At 34.5% G+C, this 19,648-nt stretch overlaps 1 protein-coding gene across 6 annotated transcripts in view; it reads left to right on the top strand.

Annotated features, from left to right (window-relative positions):
- The window catches only part of VPS13A (vacuolar protein sorting 13 homolog A), a 108,678-nt gene that overhangs the window by 70,326 nt on the left and 18,704 nt on the right, over window positions 1-19,648 (top strand). For 3 of the 6 annotated variants that reach the window (XM_048292950.1, XM_048292955.1, XM_048292953.1), the window contains 19 exons: window positions 916-1,311; window positions 2,103-2,207; window positions 2,299-2,445; window positions 5,887-5,925; window positions 6,925-7,053; window positions 7,745-7,878; window positions 9,332-9,461; window positions 9,845-10,080; window positions 12,057-12,210; window positions 13,070-13,216; window positions 13,781-13,862; window positions 15,108-15,177; window positions 15,791-15,896; window positions 16,267-16,380; window positions 17,666-17,811; window positions 17,931-18,012; window positions 18,650-18,763; window positions 19,230-19,305; window positions 19,408-19,571. In XM_048292950.1, coding sequence (XP_048148907.1) covers window positions 916-1,311; window positions 2,103-2,207; window positions 2,299-2,445; window positions 5,887-5,925; window positions 6,925-7,053; window positions 7,745-7,878; window positions 9,332-9,461; window positions 9,845-10,080; window positions 12,057-12,210; window positions 13,070-13,216; window positions 13,781-13,862; window positions 15,108-15,177; window positions 15,791-15,896; window positions 16,267-16,380; window positions 17,666-17,811; window positions 17,931-18,012; window positions 18,650-18,763; window positions 19,230-19,305; window positions 19,408-19,571 — 2,571 coding nt within the window. Of the gene's footprint in view, window positions 1-915; window positions 1,312-2,102; window positions 2,208-2,298; window positions 2,446-5,886; window positions 5,926-6,924; window positions 7,054-7,744; window positions 7,879-9,331; window positions 9,462-9,844; window positions 10,081-12,056; window positions 12,211-13,069; window positions 13,217-13,780; window positions 13,863-15,107; window positions 15,178-15,790; window positions 15,897-16,266; window positions 16,381-17,665; window positions 17,812-17,930; window positions 18,013-18,649; window positions 18,764-19,229; window positions 19,306-19,407; window positions 19,572-19,648 lie in introns of those variants that run through there. The other 3 variants (XM_048292952.1, XM_048292954.1, XM_048292956.1) reach the window with 2 other exon arrangements.

The raw sequence follows: 19,648 nt of genomic DNA, 5'->3' as shown, positions 1-19,648 counted from the left end.
TACAAGTTTGGCCCTGTGAGAGTCACTCAGTTGCTCAAGTGCGTCTTGAGCCTAATTAAATAGTGCAGCTTTTCCTGTGAAGCCTGCCTCAAGTGGATCACCCTGTGTTAGCATTTTATGTGCAGTCACTGACTTTCAGCAGTAGCATTATTTTAACAAATTCTCATAGGCTTGCCTTTTTTGTCAGGTTTTGGCTTGAATTGCAGCCTAGTGCCAGACTTCAAGTTCTTTCCAGATGAAATTAAACAATTAGGTGCACTTTGAATGTTAGCAGGCATTCTTTCCAGTGCCAGATGAGAGACAGTCTTGAGTAAAATACCTAAAACATGCAGTGTAGACATTGATTCCTCAGCACTTTATGTTTCATTCTATGGATCTGGTATAATTGTGTCCCACTCCTTCTTGATGTCACTTAGGATAATAGAAATACAGTTGGGAACAGATTTTTTTTCAGATGGTCTTAATATTTAGTATTTGACCTCAAATATTAGAATCTAATAGTAAAACTTCATCACAAATAAACAATTACTATGACTGGAGACCATAGCTTGTACCAAATGTATGGAAGTAACAGGCTCATCTTTGTATGTCTCTTACGAATTTAAATTTAGCGAAGAAAGTACTGTGTTGAGGAAATTTATCATTTAAGAACATATGTGTATTTGAATTTGGTGACAGATGGGCTTTTGATGATGAGCATTGATTACCATGCATTAGGGTTCTCTTTGCAAAATATTGTTTTAAGGTAGATGTTTAGGAAAGTAACATAGTTAAATAACACAAAAGATATTTTAAAATTGTGCCTAATAACTTCTGTCATAATTTTTAAAGCTAGCTAAAACATAAAAGTTGATATGAATTTTGTGTGTGATTCATGTAAATGTATCCTGTTTGGTGTCTGCTTGTCTTTTTAAGGGAAATGGGAACAAATATGACACTTTAGAAGAAGGATGTTCAGTCCAGATTCATAATGCAGTCTTGGACCAAACAAAACTAGATTTGCAGTTGCTTAACTATCTTGATCAAAACTGGAGAAGCGAGTACCATATAAAAAGCAATCTGCCTGATATCAGCTTCACAACATTTCACTGTGTCACAGAGCTGGATAAGACTGAACTGGATATTGCTGTTCACGTGACCTACACAACTGGGCAGATGATTATAGCAATTCACAGTCCCTATTGGATGGTGAATAAAACCGGTCGAATGTTACAATACAAAGCTGATGGTATTCACCGCAAGCATCCTCCAGATTACAAAAAGCCCCTCCTTTTTACTTTCCAGCCTAAAAACTTCCTTCAAAATAATAAGGTATTGTATTTTGCAAATCTGACAGCCCTGTACTCCCTTACGTTGTTGTATGAAAGCATTTTTACACTTTAAAATTTATTTACTCTATCCTATGCTCTGTAAAGGGCATGAAACCTATAATATCTCTGTCTAAAAACAGTGTTCAAAATGAGTGTTGTCAGATATGCTTGAGATACGAAATTTACATTGTCAGAGGTGTTGTTAAGAATGAGATCCTCACTTTGAAAGAAAAAGGTCACTGAGAAGTGTTTTCTAAATAAAACAATTTCGTTTTAGATTTAAACTGTCAGTAAAGGTTCTTACTCCAAATAAGACGTAGAAATTGTGTAGGAAATGTAAAGCTGGGGTACTTGAAAAATGAATGCTACTTGAAAAATGAATACTTGCAATGGTGGTTGGTAGATTGGTTCTGGGTTCATAGAATGCTAAGGTTAAGTTTACCGTTTGAGTTTCCTGAGTTTTTTAATGCTGAATGTTACTGATGGATAAATGAGAGAGATTACAACAGTGCATTGATTTTCCTTTGAAATTTTAATTATGATAAGTTTTTTAAAGAATCTTTATGTGATGCTTCCTCTGGAGTGTCTTACACTTAAAATGCTTATTCCACATAGGTTATAACTAAGCATGGTGGAAAATACATTTGTGAGATGATACTGGCAGTTGTTATGTCCTGACTTTTCAATAAAAACACCAGTATTTCCATTTATGTTTATGCATACTTTATATATAATTTTAAATGTTGTCAGTGACTTGTAAATTGAAAATTAATTCAGGGTGCTTCTTCACAGGTACAACTTAGGGTAACTGACAGTGAACTGTCTGATCAGTTTTCATTGGACACTGTTGGAAGTCATGGTTCTGTGAAATGCAAGAGTCATAAAAAGGAATATCAAGTGAGTTAAATTTATCTTTCAAATTCATTATTTTCACAAGATATAAATGGGGTAAAAATGTGTACTTAAAATAATGTCTTTCTGTTCACAGGTTGGTGTCACCATAAACAACAGCAGTTTCAATATTACTAGAATTGTAACCTTCACTCCATTTTTTATGATTTCAAATAGAAGTAAATACACTTTGGAAGTAGCTGAAGAAGGCAAGGAAAAGTGGATTCCCATTGTTTTGCAACAGGTAAACTTATAATGGAACCTATTCCAAGTTTTGTCTCTAAAGAAAAAAAAACTGGTTTGAGCACTCACTGATGGAAAACATGAGCCATGTATGTGTCCCATGACAATGCCTGACTATACCATGCTTTTTCAATAAATGACCTGTGTCCTTTACCATTTCTCAGTGTTGCATTAGGACATACTGTAAAGCTGGTTTACATTGTAATTGGAATTTTTCATTCTGTCACCTTGCATCATAAATAGTATGAGGAGACTTATATTATATTATATTATGAATGTATTAGCTTTCTGCAGTGGCACTGGAGCTTCTGTTCAGTTTAGCAGTGGTACACGGTAAAATATTTTGACTGACCTGGTATGTATGAAGCCACTTTGGTATGGGAAGAAATTCCCTCACATGGATCAGTTCAGAGAGATTCAAATTGATCTTCTGGATCTAGTCTCAATTCTGCTTTTAGGTGCTCAACGTGTACTTCCTAGAAAGGCATCCTTGGCCCTCAGGCCAAGTGGTGTGAAAATGGGTTTTAGGGCTTTTGTCTGTGCTGCAGAGGTGGAGACTATTGCAGACTTGTGTGCATCTTGACTGGTTGCACTGCAGTATCACACAATTATGTTTTGTATGTGTGTTGAGTCTTTGGGCCATTCTGCCTTCCTGCAGTACATGTAGGGAAAGCAGTGCTTGTTTAGGGTAGTGTTGGAGGTTTCTTAAAGCTGCAGTGCTTTCTGGGAAGGGTGAAATCCCCTTTCCACTCCCCTTCCCTCTGTAAGAGAGCATTATCCAAAACAGAGTTTAACATAACAAATAGCATGGTTGAAGGCCCAGCTGATTTCCTTTAGAATCCTAGAAGTACAGGATTGTTAAACTTGGAAAAGATTTCTAAGATAATGTATCAAGTCCAACCACTAACCTGGCACTACCATAAATAAACCACCACCACTAAGTAGATCCCCAGATAATATGTCCACCATTTTTTTTAACACTTCCAGTAATGGTGATTTCACCACTTCCCTGGGCAGTGTGTTCTAATGCCAGCCTTCCATTTCAGTGAAGAAAATTTTCCTGATAGACAATTTAAACATCCTCTGGTGCAATCTGAGGCTGTTTCGTTTGGTCCTGACGCTTGGAGACCACCCCCTGCTTTGCTACATCTTCCTTTCAGGCGGTTGTAGAGAGTGGTAAGGTGGCCTCTGAGCCTCCTTTTCTCCAGACTAAACAATCCCAGCTCCTTCAGCCACTCCTCCCAGGACTTGTGCTCCACACCCTTCAGCAACTCTGTTGCCATTCTCCAGCGCCTCAGTGTCAGCACTGTAAATACTCTAAGTGGTTACCAAAAATGCTTGCAAACCAAATTGCAAAAGTTAAAAGAATGTATTCAATCAGATTCCTAACCAGATCTTTCAATAATTTTTTGGTACCTTCAGTACATGCTCCTTAGCTGTGCGTATTATCTTTAATGATACAGTCATTAGAGACATGCCATTAAGTAATATTTCAGTTACTGATATTGATATGTTGTTCCATTGTGATTTTTGTTAAGTGTGCATTAAGATGTTTGGATCTTTAAATGTTGGAGTCAGTTCAGCTTTCCATTATGCTAATCATTATTTAAAAATAAAGTTTCTTTGCTTTTACTCAACAGTGGACTGTTTGACATAAGCCTACATGTTTGTTCTCTTTCCTAATATTCTTATGTTCCTCTGAACCAAACTTTTGCTTGGCCTTACATAGTTTTTGGGTTCTTTACATGTATGATTCCTCATCTAGTTCATTGGTAAAGATCTGAAATGACAATAGGTATAGTGTATAATAGTGTATATGTGGTGGTATGGGCAACTTCATATCTAATTTCGTACTCTTAGGAAATATAGTCAGATGGTATTATTTCTTGTTTTCTGTTTTATATTTTATATATCTTCGTTATTAGAATAAGCTAAATTATTTACAGAAACTTCTGTAATTTCTGCAAAAACTACTCAAAGGTAATAGTTTTGAAAGTTGAAATACATCTGCATATATCCTCTCTAGGTTTCCTATGTTGGCTGTTTTATTCGTATGCCTACAGGATTTTCTAGTTTGTCCCACAAATGTCAGTGTTTCTTAGGTATTTCATAATTGTATTAATTAATCTTAGTCTTCTTTCAATTATAAAGTATCCAGGGAAGACTTGCAGATCTTGGGATCACTCCTAAAAACTTCTAAAAGGTTAGAATGGCAGTTTACCAAATAGACCAGTACAGGTCAACAGAAGAATCTATAAGCCATTCTATTCGCATTGTGTCCATATTTTTCCCCTTGATAGGCAGTCTCTAAAAATCCATATTGTGACAACCTGGTCTGCCAGGGTTGTTCTTTTGTAATTCAGTTGCCTAATCCAGTATGTTTTTCATCTCTTCTAAATGTAGGTAGTATCAAGCCTCTATTGGTCTGTCTTTGGTCTATCTCTGTTCTTAATCCAGAACAACTTCCCGGAGCAAGTTTCCATCTGATTCTGTTGCTGAAATGGGGAGCTCTGCTGTTCTGCTAGTCTAGATTATTTTTTGAACTAATGCCTGTGATTTTTTTGAGTATTTCTCACATAACTCTCTTACATTAGGTCGATCTTGAAAAAACTAAGCAGCTTGCTGAAATGTTAATGCATATTTTGGCTTGCTCCTTTCTCCCCCTATTGTATTCTTGTCATTTTAAGTTAAGCAGAGCCTTTCCTGCTGATTTTTATTTTAAACACACTGTTCGTTCTATAGTGACAGATAACTTGTCTTTTCAGGAACAAAAGCAATTCTTATGTAGAACCAATCTCCTCTGAGACGTCTTCCCTGTCTGGAAAGCAGTAAATATATCAGAAACCTTAATCACTATTTTTAGAAAAATTCACCGTTCTTCAAAGATTGCAACAGAGTTTGTTGGACAGTGATTAGTGTGCAGTGGCTTGCTAAGGACAGTCTTTTGCATTATGTATAGTGCAAAGCAATTGATCAACATATATCCTTCGAGAAAGAAGATATTGCTGAAGACTGTTCATAACACCACTGCTAAATATAAATTAAAGATCCCAGTGTGGGAGCAAAATTGTTGTGTAAATATAAGCACTTAGCAAGTGTGTGGTAAAAGGCTTGAAAATGACATCATTATGTGACACAATCTGGCTAAAGTCTACTACAAAAATTTAATTTTTCAATTCTCTGTAGTTGATTCTGTAATGTCTTGTTTAGCCAATCTTTTTCACTTATTTGGTTTGGATTTTAAACTTTCATTTACTGTTGACTGATTTTCCGTGAACGTCCTCTGGGCTCAAATAATTCCATGTTGAGACTTACTTGCTGTGTTTTATGCTAGTTTACAACACAGTTTAATTTTCCTTTGTCTGTGGGATACGTTGATGTAAATAACACCTTCAATCTTACCATTTAACTATATTTTTTTCCTTTGTCTTCCTGCTTCCTGTGGTGTGAGAAACAATGGGAAAGGGAACTTAGTGGCATGGTAAGTTGGTGAACTAGTCTTTCACCACTGAAGAATTAATTCTAGGATTCAGGTGTAATTAAATATGGACATCTCATTTCTTAAACTATGTTAGAGAAAGATGGTTCTCAAATTTTGGCTGCTGCATGTCAACAGTTTGAAATACGGGAAAGACGGTCTATCTAAATAGACTTTGGCTCTTGATAGTTGAGAATTACTGTTAGTCATAGCTTGTTCTTGTGGCAGGACTCTATGAATTTTTTAGAGACTTTTCATTAGTTACTCTTAAAACTTGTGTCTTCTCTACCCTCTGGTTGTATCCATTTAGCAAGTAAACGATGGAAGAGAGATTGTCTCTGAGATTTTTAAATCCATAATGGTTGTGATTTCAGTTGTGAATGTGAATAGCAGAACATGTGCTCTGCTTTAGCTGCCTAATGCTCCATACAGTATATGTGTTTTATACCCACATACATGTGTGTATATGTACTTTTAAATATATATGAACCACTTTTAAAAGGACTGCTAGTAGCTGATGTCAAGTTACCCTGGAGTGGCATTTATGCTGATATCCTGTTTTGTCATTCCTTGTCACTTTAAGATTGATTTGAAATTTATACTTATTTGGAAAAAGGTTTGCTAATGGAAGAACAGTTTTATCTTTTTTTTTTTTTTTTTTTTTTAAGCTTGGCATTTTCAATGTTGTATCTGTTTTATACTGGATTTTATGTACTTTATCCATTTTAAAGGTACTTCTTTGTGTGAATATGAAGTCTTACTGTTTTCACTTTAGCTCCTTAACTCCTCACTTTCTTCACTGTAGTCTGAATTATTTCTTCACTTCCTTTGAATTTATTGTATTCAGGTAAGTACTAACTTTTAGGTTTTCTTAATAGGGTTTCTGATCCAAATCAATACAGTTTTGAATAGAATTTAGTAGATGAATTTTGGGCTAATGTGAATCGTATTTGACGCCTCAGTTGTATTCTCACTTTGAAATTTCTGATTTTTCTTTTCTAGTGCATTCCCTTTTGGCCTGAAAATGATGCCAACAAACTGCTTGTTAGAGTTGAAAATTCTGATCTCCCTCCAAAAAAGATAAATTTTGATCAGCAAGAAAACTGTCTTTTACTGCATTTGGACAATAAGGTAACGTGTTGCCTTCCATGTTTACATGTTAGGTAAAACAGCATTAATTCACTTTTTCGTTTTCATTCTCAAAACTGTTTTTTCTCATGCAATCAAGTATTGCAAAACCTTAGCTGAGGATAAGATTATGTTTATGCATTTTCATTCCCATGCTCTCTTTTTTGTCTGTGTACAGATATAAGTAGGTATTCTGTTTTAAATGCTTCTCTGGGAAGCAGTTCTACAGGAGCTAAAACGCAGATTGTTTTGCAAGTATTATTTGTGAGAAGTATTAATAAGCTCTAAAGTAACACTGAGTTGCTCTGAAAAGTAGCTTTGACTCCACTAAATTTACTTGTATGTTGCAGATAGTCTCATCTAGCAGTAGTTTTTAAGTAGGTGAGTGGTTTTTGTAGTATAATGGTCTTGAGGGCTTGAATGTGTGTGCTGGTAATAAGGAAGGTTCCTCTACCACCAGCCTAACTTTTCACAGTACAGAACTGCTGCATAGTTTTAATTACTAAGTGTAATACCTCCTACCTAGCATTTAGATCAAGGAAATATTTTGAAGATATGGTAAAATGGCTAGGTTTACTATATGATGGTTTCATCTTATGATGAGAGGAAAAGTTTTTCAAAATATTGAAATTACATTTACTTTGCTGGAAATCAATTCCACTGTTACTTACTTTGTAATTTTTACCACTGATAGCTTGGAGGAATTGCAGTGGACGTTAATCTGACTGAACATTCTACAGTGATTACCTTTTCTGATTACCATGATGGTGCAGCTCCATTTTTGTTGATAAACCATACCAAAGAGGAAATTATTGAGTATGGACAAAGGTATGTATGAAAAGGTTTAGTGTGGATGTTTGCATGGAGACATGTGAACTGTAATTTTGTATATTGTCAGCATGTATTCTCTAAAGAAGCCTATTTTAAAGAAGTGCCTGTCTAATTTTGTTGGAGCACCCAAAAATCTCTTGCTTCGTAAATTGAAGACAATGAATTGTTACCAATGTTATATAGTGCTAGGTAGTTCTACAAGTGAGATGTTTTGTGGTGGTTTTTTAATATTAATTTTGTGGCCTTGACATCTACATTCTTGCTGGGGGCAAAGGATGTGCTTTTCTGGAACTGTGTAGGTGCTGACTGTGCAGAATAAGTAACAAGGGAGATTTAGCTGAAAGAATTGCTTAAAGTTATGTGAGATATGAGGGAATGTACTAAAAAATGAGAGGTAGTCACATAAATTTTGCCAAGCCAGACCAAAACTAGGATAATTTTAACAAATACTAGTTTTCTGCAGTCACTGAAGATTTAGTTCTGCACGTGCACACAGTTATTCTGTTCTCGGGCTGTAATGTCTTTGTAATGCTTTGTCACCATATGCAGATACTGTGCAATGCTGAGAAGTGTATACCTGCAGCATTCTTGAATTGTTTCTTTTTAAAAGCCAAACAGCCTCTACTCTTTCTTCCCCTCAGTCAGGCAGAGCAGTGTTGTTTAAAGATTTTTACTTGGAAGATGGAGGCGTTGCTAGTCAAATCCTGTTTGCTTCCTGTTTTTCTGAAAAATATGATTGATTGGTTTGGTGTTTCTCTGTAAAGATTAGGAATTTTTATCTTTTTAGGGGAGTTGTGGGCATCCCTAGTGTCAATTTAATTAGAACAGAGTACAATATTTCAAGTGGAAGGGCCTATCATTTAGTCCAACTGCCTGATCACTTCAGGTCTGATCAAAAGTTAAAGCATGTATTAAGGTTGTTGTCCAAGTCAAGGGACATCTCCTGCCTCCCAAGAAAGCCTGTTCCAGTGTTTTGAAAGAAAGTCTTCCTAATGTCCAGTCTAAACCTCCCTTGGCACAGTGTGGATGCAAGGGAATGGTTCAAATTGCTGGATCCCAGCAAGAAGAGATCAGCATCTCTCCACTTCCTCTCCTGAGGTAGCCTCTTTTCAGAGAGCTGGAGGAGACAAATCTGCCAGTTTTTGAGGTGGAATGGAGTTTAAAACACATTTGTCTGAAAATGTTGATCATAAGGGGGGAAGAAAATGTGTATTTAAAATCTACTGTATATACTTTTTTAAAGTACATGTATGTATTTTAAAGTACAAATCCTTGTTCTTATTACTGTTCTGAGAATGGTTTTTTGTGTTTTTTCTCATTAATAATGTTATTTTTGGTCTGTTTTCATTAGTTGAAAATATAATTAGTGTTCTTGTTGAAATGCTAGAATGCAAAGGTCATTGACACAAAATATTCATCGACATTTGAATTTAAAATTACTTTGTTCTAGCTCCCTCAGTGAATTGGAAGACTGTCTTCAGCCAAGTAAGGCAGTATTGTATACTTGGGCAGACCCAACAGGATCTAGGAAATTAAAATGGAGATGTGGAAATAGAACCGAGGAATTAGCCCCAAAAGAGGTATGTTTTTTATCAAAATCTCCTTTTAAAGGTGTCTACTTTTATGTTTATATGTCCATTCATCAGTGTATGCATGAAACTTCATATTCATAATTAATTCATAATTAATATTTAATATGAGTATGATCAGCCATCTCACACGAGTTCCAAACACAGAACAGTAATAACATTTTGTTTGCCAGAGCTTGTGCCAGTAAACATTGTCTTCAGTTGAAAAGTGTCAGTGTGTGTGGTGAGAGACTGTTGTAAAACTTTGTAATTACTTTTTTTTCCTGTACTTTAAAAAAATGTCTTCCATTGTTGTGTTGCTAAGACTTTTGGGTTTTTTTTGTGGAGTAGAACGATTAATAGAGTTGTAAAAACTTTTCCTCTCTTATTTGTAGGACAAAATGGAAATACTCAGTGTGGATTCAAGAAAAGCGATCTATTTAATGTCGTTTTATGAAGGTTTGCAGCGTATTGTCCTGATCACTGAAGATGAGAATGTATTTAAATTGACATATGAAAGTGTAAAAGCAGAACTAGCAGAACAAGAAATTGTTCTGTCTTTGCAAGATGTGGGAATTTCATTGGTTAATAATTACACAAAACAAGAAGTGTCGTACATTGGAATTACAAGGTAACTTACTTTGTGTGCAGCAATCTAAAATGTTTAACTTCAGGTATTTTCACTCCGTGAATTTCATTTTGGCTTGTGATGAAAGAGTAAAAAGAAGTCTGGGTTAATAATATTCAAACCTAATCACTATATTTTCCTGCTGTCAAGAGAAATGTTTTCACTGTGTTTTGTAGTAATGCATATGCCTTCTGTATTTAGATGTATGTGTTTTGGAACATGTATTTGTAACTCTGTGTGGCAGACTTCCCAATACACCAAACAGAAGTATTTCCTGCCCATGTAGTTTGAGAAGTGTTTACAGAGTTTTAAGGAGTAAGGTCTGTGGATAGTTTGTGTCAGTGGGTTTTGTTATCTTCACTACAGAAGCAGCTGAATTCTGTGTTGAAAATTTTGATTCAAAAGTTTATAGGTCTCTTTAGTTTTGGTTGATTAATTATGCTGATCCAGGCCTCTACTGCTTGGTTTTCCTACTACAACATTTCAGAGGGAAGCAGAAAAGTTATGTAATGCTTCAGAAATGTGTGTTATCATATATTTGAACAGGGGCTCTTCAAAATCATCAAGGGACGCTTGAATATAATTGCCATAATCCACACCCTTCTGTATATTCACAGTTCTGAGGTTGACAGAGTGAGGGTTGTTTTTTCTTGATTAATTCTTTGGACTGCACTGCAAAGCAAACAAGCATAAACTTCACATACACATAGGCTTCACATAGTCACATCCATCATTTACTAACAAAATTCCAGTACTTGCCCTCACCTGAGAAACTGTGTTCTGATATTTAGACAGTAGAAACACTCCATTAAAAGTGGCAGCTAATTGCCTAGATACACAGTAGTGTAGAGATTTCACTAAATTGGTTTTTCTTTGGAAGCAGTCATCCATAGTCATTAGTCTAGCAGTGCTTATAGTTGGTTTTGTTTTCTTGTCAAACCCTGGTGAGATGTCAAACTCCTGGAAAATGGATGGCAGTACTGTTGAAATTGACTTGCTTTTTTTTAGGAGCAACAAAATCCCCAAAACCCAAAAGTGAAAACAAAAAAGGTGGGAAGAAAAAAAAAAGGAGAAGCTCTTAGCAATTAAGATAGTACTCTTTTTTGTAGTTAGTTTTTTGTTGTTTTGAACCTTAGCTCACCTTTTTTTTCTGCCATTGATGTGTCTCAACACAGACACACATGTAGCTAAAAGAGGTTAGGTGTCTGTGTCTCATAAGCTACGTATTTGTAGGCTGTAATTTGTGGAAAAAAGTACCTTCCACCTGCCTGATAGTGTTGGTCTGTGCCCTATTTTGTGCCTTAAGTTTGACTGTAAGGTGAAATCAGGCACAAGAATGTCTCACAGAAGCAGTGGAAAAAAGTACAATGCCCTTAAAGGTTGATTAATTATTTGCATTAATAAAACTGGGAGACAGAAGAAAGGATAACATTTTTAAAAAACAAACAAGCAACAAACCCAAAACTCCCACCATGAAATCAGTAGAGGAAACATGTAAAACAAAATCATCACCTATTGATTTTAGATGGAAAGACTAAATAAACAAGCTGTCAAAAATAAGATGCATTGCGCTAGGCATTTTGTCTTGACTTGAACTTTTCAATTTTCAGTAAATTCAAAATGCCAAAATAAATGCAGGAGTATAAGCAGAAAACCACATTTAGATTGCAGAATAATGAATATTGAAATCAAGCTTCCTTGAGTATCGCTACATACCCATCTTCATCAAAACGGGAAGTTACACAGACTTGTTAACTTTTTTTCCCCGCCATTATATTGGAGAGACTGGCTTCTGCTTAGTACTAAGAAGGCAGTGGGTGATTTGGATCATTTCTATTTGCTACAGTAGTGCTTTATGTTGTGGTTTCTCATTCCCTAGTTACAACCTGTTAAAAGTCACACTAAAGGAGGTGTGTTTTTGAAAACTTGTTTCCAAAAAGCTGATCCTTCTCTTTCCGTTCTTTGTTCCGTTTTAAAAGTTCTGATGTGGTTTGGGAGACAAAACCCAAGAAGAAGTCAAGATGGAGACCAATGAGTGTTAAGCAAATTGATAAATTAGAACAAGAATTCAAAGATTACAGTGAGCTAAGTCCTTCAGAAAACAAGATTATTGAGTTGGAATCAAATGTTTTGGTAATACTGATAGTTTTCTAATTTCTATTGCTTGTATGTATGCACAAGAAAAAGATAATACATCAATTTTGCTGTCTTTGATAAAACTTCTGGTGAAATTTGAAATGATTGATTTACCTACTCCATTTGAAAACACTTCTTTATCTCTGTATTAAAAAACTGCAGGAAAAATTTCACAATTTTTTGATACCTTGCTATAGACTTTTTGTTGTTAATGCCTAACTTTGAAATGGAGGTGTAACATTTTTGGGGGTCATGGTACTAAATATGCATAAAACTACAGTAAGGAAGCTTTGCATTTGGTTCATATATTATACCAGTAAATGTGTTAGTCTAGAGTTTGTTTATTTGTTTGTTTTAGCCTGAAATCCTGTATTCTTAATATAGCTTGCTGTGGAATGATTTAGCTGTCATTCAACTATATGCAATTGAAAAAGAAATTTCAGAAATTATTCTGGAACGTAGAAACACATTATGCTCCAAATACTCAGTCCTTGTCTATCAATAAATTCTAGGCCTCCTTAGAAATGTGCTGTAGGAAAATAAGCATTGGATAGGTAAATGATCCAGTTTTTATCTCAGTCATAGTTCATTACACTGTTCAGCTTTTCCTCTGGATAGCTATGTATTAAATGACAGTAACTCCCAAATACTGCAATATTTTGTAGTTTTATTTCTGTTGAAATCTATTGCAAAATTTGTTTGCTTTAAATAAAGTTATGACATCTAACTTAAAAGCTGCAGAACTTTCACTGCTGAGCTTTAAAATATTGGTGAACAATGTAAATTTTTAAGAGTATTAGATAAAGCAGAATTTTAAAACACTTGACACACTAAATTTTCTTTGATAATACAATAGGTATGTTTAACTCCTAATGGAATGAACATGAAAATTCAACAGCCAAATGAGATTCCTATCAGAAGAAATTATCTGCCAGCTTTAAAAGTGGAATACAGTTCCTCTGCACATCAGAAGTCTTTCAGAATTCAAATTTACAGGATACAAGTGAGTCATGTCAAAAAGTAGTAGTTATTTATTCAGAAAAAACAACTTTTATGGAAATTTGTGTTCAAATTGTTTGGATTTCTCATGTTTTCAGTTTAATTGCAATCATTGGCTTTTACATCAGTGCTTCTCAATCTTTGAAAATACTACCTAAATGCTTCTTGGAAAAAAAGGAAGACAGCTATGACTGTTCAGAAAAAAAAAATTTGCCATTGATCTTACTTGCTTTTTCTTGGAGCATTTCTGTATAACAAGCAAAAAGAGAGGTAAAATTTCTTGTCTTGCTGTGCACAAGGTTTTAAAAACAAATCCTTTGCAAAAATTTTATGTACTATTTATTACTACCAATTTAAATAAGCTTTTCTAAATTATTAGAATTGGATTACTAAATTTTTAAAATAGAAATGTTTTAAATACAATGATGGCTTTTTTCTGCTTTTGGTTTGGTGGAAGGCTACATGATCATATCTCTAGAGTTTGTCCTGATTTTAAAATATTTCACTATTGAATTTCACTATTGAAAAGCTAATGTGCTGCACCTTGTCCTGTCCTTACCCCTACTAGATACAAAACCAGATTCCTGGAGCCATATTTCCCTTTGTGTTCTATCCTATTAAACCTCCAAAGTCCATCACCTTGGATTCAGGTTTGTTCTAGTTTAACATACTTCTTCCTTTTAAAATAACAAGTTGCTTGTACTGAAGTTAACCATTTTATCAGATTTATTACTTTTGTCAGGTGAAGTCTGCATGAGCTTTCTGACTACAGATAACACAAATAATAGTGTTAGAAGTAAGGAAGCAGTTACCTCAACAAAGAAGATATGCAGAAAACCATTTCAAGAGCTAACAGTCAGAAGAAAAGAAATTGTCTTTTATTTGTCATTATCATACCTTTTAAGAGTGTCTTTTTGGCACATTACTTTATTGATTTTGGAGAACATAAACATGAAAGTTATATAAGCTTAAAATGAGGTATAGCATTCAGACCGCAGCTAAAATTTAATGCTGACTAATATATGAGAAGACTTGTCTGTTCATAAAATAAGTCTTGTTAATTTTGATGGTAGTGAATCTGTTGCACTCTTTCTGTGCTACTTGCATTTGGAGTTTTGGGGCAGTGAGGATTCACTTGTCGTCTTTAGTCTTCCACTATTTCCCTAGTGCTCCAGTATCATGCAATGCACGACCTAGTAACCTATCTGAAGTTATCTTGACTCATAAGAAAAGAAATGTGCCTAAGCTCAGAGCTGTTAGGTGAGGCACTGATTATAACCTCTGCAGATAGCAAATTCTATTTTGTCTAGTTTTTATGTAGCCTTCTCCATTGCTTGGAGTATAGAGCTCCATGTCACTATACTATGTGATGAACCGCAGTCTTTCATTAATTTTTTTACACCAAAGTCACTTGGAAAACCTGACTAATATCAAAAGGAATTCTGGATTGAGGCAAAGAATACTACTTGCAGTTTTGTACAGAAGCTAGTTGGATATCAGTTGTTCATTCTAAATATGACCGGTTTTAAGCTGCAGTGCATGAATCTGCAGAATTCTTTTTTGTTTGTTTAGTTTATATTTTTGTATCAGCCATTAGAAAGTTTTATTCCATGACTAAAGAAATTATGGGAATCTAAGATTATATTAGTATGCTTTTAAATGAAAATGGTGCATTTTCAGTTAAATAGCATCCGTTTCATCCTTGTCTTCCTGTTACTTTCTGTTCCTGCTCTTTTCCCTGTCTTAGTTGTTTGCCAGTCATATCCATTATGTAATCCTGTTGTACAGGATCAAGAAAACCCTGAATGTATATGACATTTTCATAAAAAAACTATGAAGTTATGTATATCATATAACAATCTGTGCTGATCTCCTTTTATTTTACAACTTCATAGCACCAAAACCTTTTACTGATGTCAGTATCGTCATGAGAACTGCGGGACACTCACAAATATCTCATATTAAGTAAGTATTTTGACATGTTCCATCTCTATTACTATTGGTTATGTTTAACCAAACTTTAAAATTAAAATTATTATAGAGGCAAACATAATGAAAGGTAATTTTAACACAAACTCAGTCTTGGAAACTCAGAGCATTTTAACAGAGATGAAAGCTCAGTGTCCTTTGTCATCCACATAACTGAAGAGTAAAGCAAAAATTTTTATATGTCTTTTTAATGCAGATTTTTAGTCATCTTTATTTAGAAAAAAAATCTATGTATAGGGGTGTCATATACAGTGTTAAATGCTGCTGTGTGTTTAAAATGGTTCTGGTTACTTGGAAATGTATTTATCTAATGCCTATATGGGAAGCCTTCTTTTCACTAGTAATGACAAATCCCTCAAAAAAACCCAAAACAAACAAAAAAAGAAAACACCAACAAAATACAAACACACGCACTCAAAACAATCCCTAAAAACCCACCAAACCACCAAACAAACAATAAACCCACAACAAAAAAACCCACCAAAAATGGTACCTGAAGTAATATGTAGGTGGTCTAAATACCTATGCTGTTTTAAGTGTTAACGTTTTTATAGAACACCTTAATAATTATTTTCCGTTTCATGTATAGGTATTTTAAGGTCCTTATTCAAGAGATGGATCTCAGATTAGATCTTGGCTTCCTGTATGCAGTTGTTGAATTCTTTACGCAGTCTGATGTGCCAAGTGACCAAGAGGTAGAAACCTTTCATTGTTTGAAGATAAACAGATTTCAAATTTGTAATTATTCAACTTGTATTTAAAAAAAGTTTAAAATGGTTTTCTGTGTCCATTTCAATGGTTAATTGCTGTGTATCTGGGAATAATATGAAGCTATGAGGTTTTTAATCACTATTGCCTGAGACAGATAGTAGACTCTTTCCTTTATCCTCATCTTGTATGCTATGCAAAGAAGGCTTTAAACCTTATCGTACAGAGACAGTGAGAGGAGTTTGTACATAGGAGAGTATAAGTAGTATTAGTCAATGTATTGAGTCAGTGGCAAATGACTAGTAGTTATATATACTACAAATTTTGAAGTAATATCTTTTTCAAATGCATTTATAGCTGGAACTTTTCAAAAAGGATGTTGAGTCCCTTCAAGAAGAACTGATGAGTGTGTCATCAATGGATACATCACAAATCAGCTTGTATGAATATTTCCATATCTCTCCAATTAAGGTATTCCTTTTTCACATTACAGACTGAGTTAGCTCTTTGAAAATTTTTGTCTTGTGCAGGATAGTAGGCACTGGAAATAAAGAAAGATTGAAACAGCTGATTAAAAAAAATCACCAGAAAAGTACTTTCATTGTTACCACTAACTTACTATTGCATTCCTATGACTTTTTTTATAAGTAATTTTTTTTCTTTTTATTATTTAAGAGGTCCTTTTAAAATGCCCTGGTTTGTGTGCACACAGTGTATTGTGGATTGGAGAATGACATAATTTTTAAAAAATGCACACAGTCAGGGTAGGAGATTAATGTGTAGCTGACATTACTACAACTGTGATAGGACTTTATAGGCTCTATAACAGTTCTTAAGAGAAACTCCCCTCAATCCCATGGGAAGTAGATCAAAGAATGATTTGAGTTTCACCTCTTTGCAGTGTCTTGTGAGATGTTAGAAATTATATTTGACAAGAAAAATTGCATGGAGGAAACAGGATGGAATAAATGGGCTTGAGGTTTTAGTGAAAGATTAGTCTTTAATGGTTATGAATTATGTGACAATGATTCTGCAAGGTGAACTGTGTATCACTGAAATGAACTATAGTTAAACTCTGTTATAACATAATGAATGGTGTGTGATACTGTCTTCAGAGAGTCAGAAACAGGTATAACTTCCTTTAATCTGATTTTGAAAACTGCTGGATAGATTTGTACCATTTTGTGCTATGAAAGAGCCATTTGAGCAACTTTCCTTAATGTTGTTCTGTTTTGATTTCTGTGAAACAAATGCTTTATTTCAGGTGTGCACGGGTAGGATTTTTCCTGTATCAGTATTCCAGTAGTTATTTAGCATCTGCAAAACTTGTGTTAGTAATTATTTGTTTTCAGGCTTTTGTGTTACATTCTTGCTTGGACACTGTTCTGTGCTACCATTTTCTGTCTGCTTTCATTTTGAGTATAACTTAGAGAAACGAAATGTTTTAAAAATGACCAAATAACCTAAATTACAGCTAAAAGAATCCAGAGATCTTCTCTGAAAACTTAAGTAAGCAGTTTCAAGTTCTTGTTTTCTTAAAGGTGGTTTAAATTCTTCAGTTTGGCTTTAAATGTCAATGGGGTTTTTTTGGCCTACCTTGTGTATTTGTGTACTCTATTACAAAGTCAGACTGGTTTCAGTCAGACTAAAAATGTCCTAACTCAATTTTTAAATCATCTAGAAGATTATAAAGATAGAGATATAATACATCTAAGAACTAACCATGTTATTTTCCAATCTTGTTTTTATCTTTCAGTTACACTTAAGCTTTTCACTCAGTACAGGTGGAGAAGATAGTAACAAAGAAGAAAGAAAGAATGAATTGATACCATTTCAGTCCGTGAATCTCCTGCTGAAGAGTATAGGGGCCACCCTTACAGATGTACAAGATATTGTCTTTAAGTAGGTTAAAAATACAAATGCAAAAACCACTCACAAAGATTATACCACTATTACATATGTTAAGTTTTATTTTGCTCTGCATACTAAGGATTTACTTCTTCTCTCTTCTCTTTTTTTAGGTTGGCATTCTTTGAGCTCAGGTATCACTTCAGTACTACACAGCAGCTCCAATCATCAGTTGTAAGGCATTATTCAAAACAGGTGAGAATAAGTAAATGTCAATATTCCAATAAATTTATATTTTGAAAGTGCCACTGTGCACTTTGATTCTATGAAATTAAATAGAATTACTTTCATCTTTGTATCTATGTACAAAGGTTAAATAAACGCATACAAACCAATTACTCATTAATAGAATTTTATTGCCTTGCCAAGTGGCATGGATAACAAAACAGCTTGCTGGAATAGATAAAGGAACCAAACACGATGGACCTCTGATAGAACATGATTGGCATTAAAATACTAATGCATTTTGTTGGACATTAGTACTATATGAATTATGGTTCCTTCTTGGCTTTTGTGTACTGTTGAAAGTCCTGTGTGGAGAGAATCCAACACAAATACTTTTGCATAAAAGAATTAGTTCTCTTCTATCTGTCTATCATTAATAATAAAAGGTTACTGAAATGCCTTTAAGTACTGTTGTTTCTTGGCTGATGTAGTATGGTTTACTCATTGACTTTTTCATCTTTTTAGTACAACTGCTTCTACTTTTCCACACAATTTTGAGGTTTTTATATTGAACTCATGTTTCTTCACTACTTTAATCTGAGATACTACACTGTTTGTTTTAGTGTAATTTAGGAAATATTTTCACTAATAACTGTTTTTATTTTAGGCTATTAAACAGATGTATGTTCTTATTCTTGGCCTTGATGTGTTGGGTAATCCATTTGGATTCATAAGAGGCTTGTCTGAAGGAGTAGAAGCTTTCTTCTATGAACCTTACCAGGTAAAATTCTCTTTTACAAGAGAATTTACAAATCTGCCCTTTTACAAGTAGGTAGATATGCATTGTATTGAAAATCTATATTGATACCTTTTCCGGTTTTAAATTTTGATTTAAAATTGAAAATTTCAAGTGAAAATGCCTGGAAAAATCAAGTGAGATAAAAAGGACAGAGAAATCCATTTAACTTAACTGCCAAAAGGCCGTTTCTTACAGTTCATACCTTAAAATAAATCTTACCATTTTTCTGTTCTCCTTAAAGTAAGCAGACTTCAGGGAATTATTTAGTATTCTAAAATAGTCTGTCTTTCTGTCACAGGAGCTTTTGTGGGTGCTTTCACACTTTATCACTCAGTTTCATCCTGTTGTTCTATTTCTTACATATAAATCCCAGTAAAAATATAAGGTTTAAAAATATATAATGCATACTATTCAAAACTCATATGAATGTGTCTTTTTTTTCTCATAGGGAGCCATCCAGGGCCCTGAGGAATTTATAGAAGGGATGGCACTAGGACTTAAAGCACTGGTAGGGGGAGCTGTTGGTAAGTTTTCAGCACTGTAATGGTGGTTTGCCCAATAGTAAACAGTAGAGGTGAGTGTTTGTAAATTGCATTGGAATTTTAATTTGGTTTATGTTCTAATAGGTGGATTAGCAGGAGCTGCCTCGAGAATCACAGGTGCTATGGCGAAAGGAGTAGCTGCAATAACTATGGATGAGGATTACCAGCAAAAAAGGAGAGAAGCCATGAATAAGCAACCCACTGGTCTGAGAGAGGGCATCACTCGTGGTGGAAAAGGACTAGTTTCTGTAAGGAGGAAAACAAAAATTAATTAATTTTATGCAGGCAAGAGTAACAGGTGCTTGTTGTATTCAGCAGAGTTGTT

This window comes from Corvus hawaiiensis, chromosome Z (assembly GCF_020740725.1).
Source record: "Corvus hawaiiensis isolate bCorHaw1 chromosome Z, bCorHaw1.pri.cur, whole genome shotgun sequence".
Taxonomy (NCBI): domain Eukaryota; kingdom Metazoa; phylum Chordata; class Aves; order Passeriformes; family Corvidae; genus Corvus; species Corvus hawaiiensis.
This window is presented reverse-complemented; position numbering and strand designations above follow the sequence as displayed.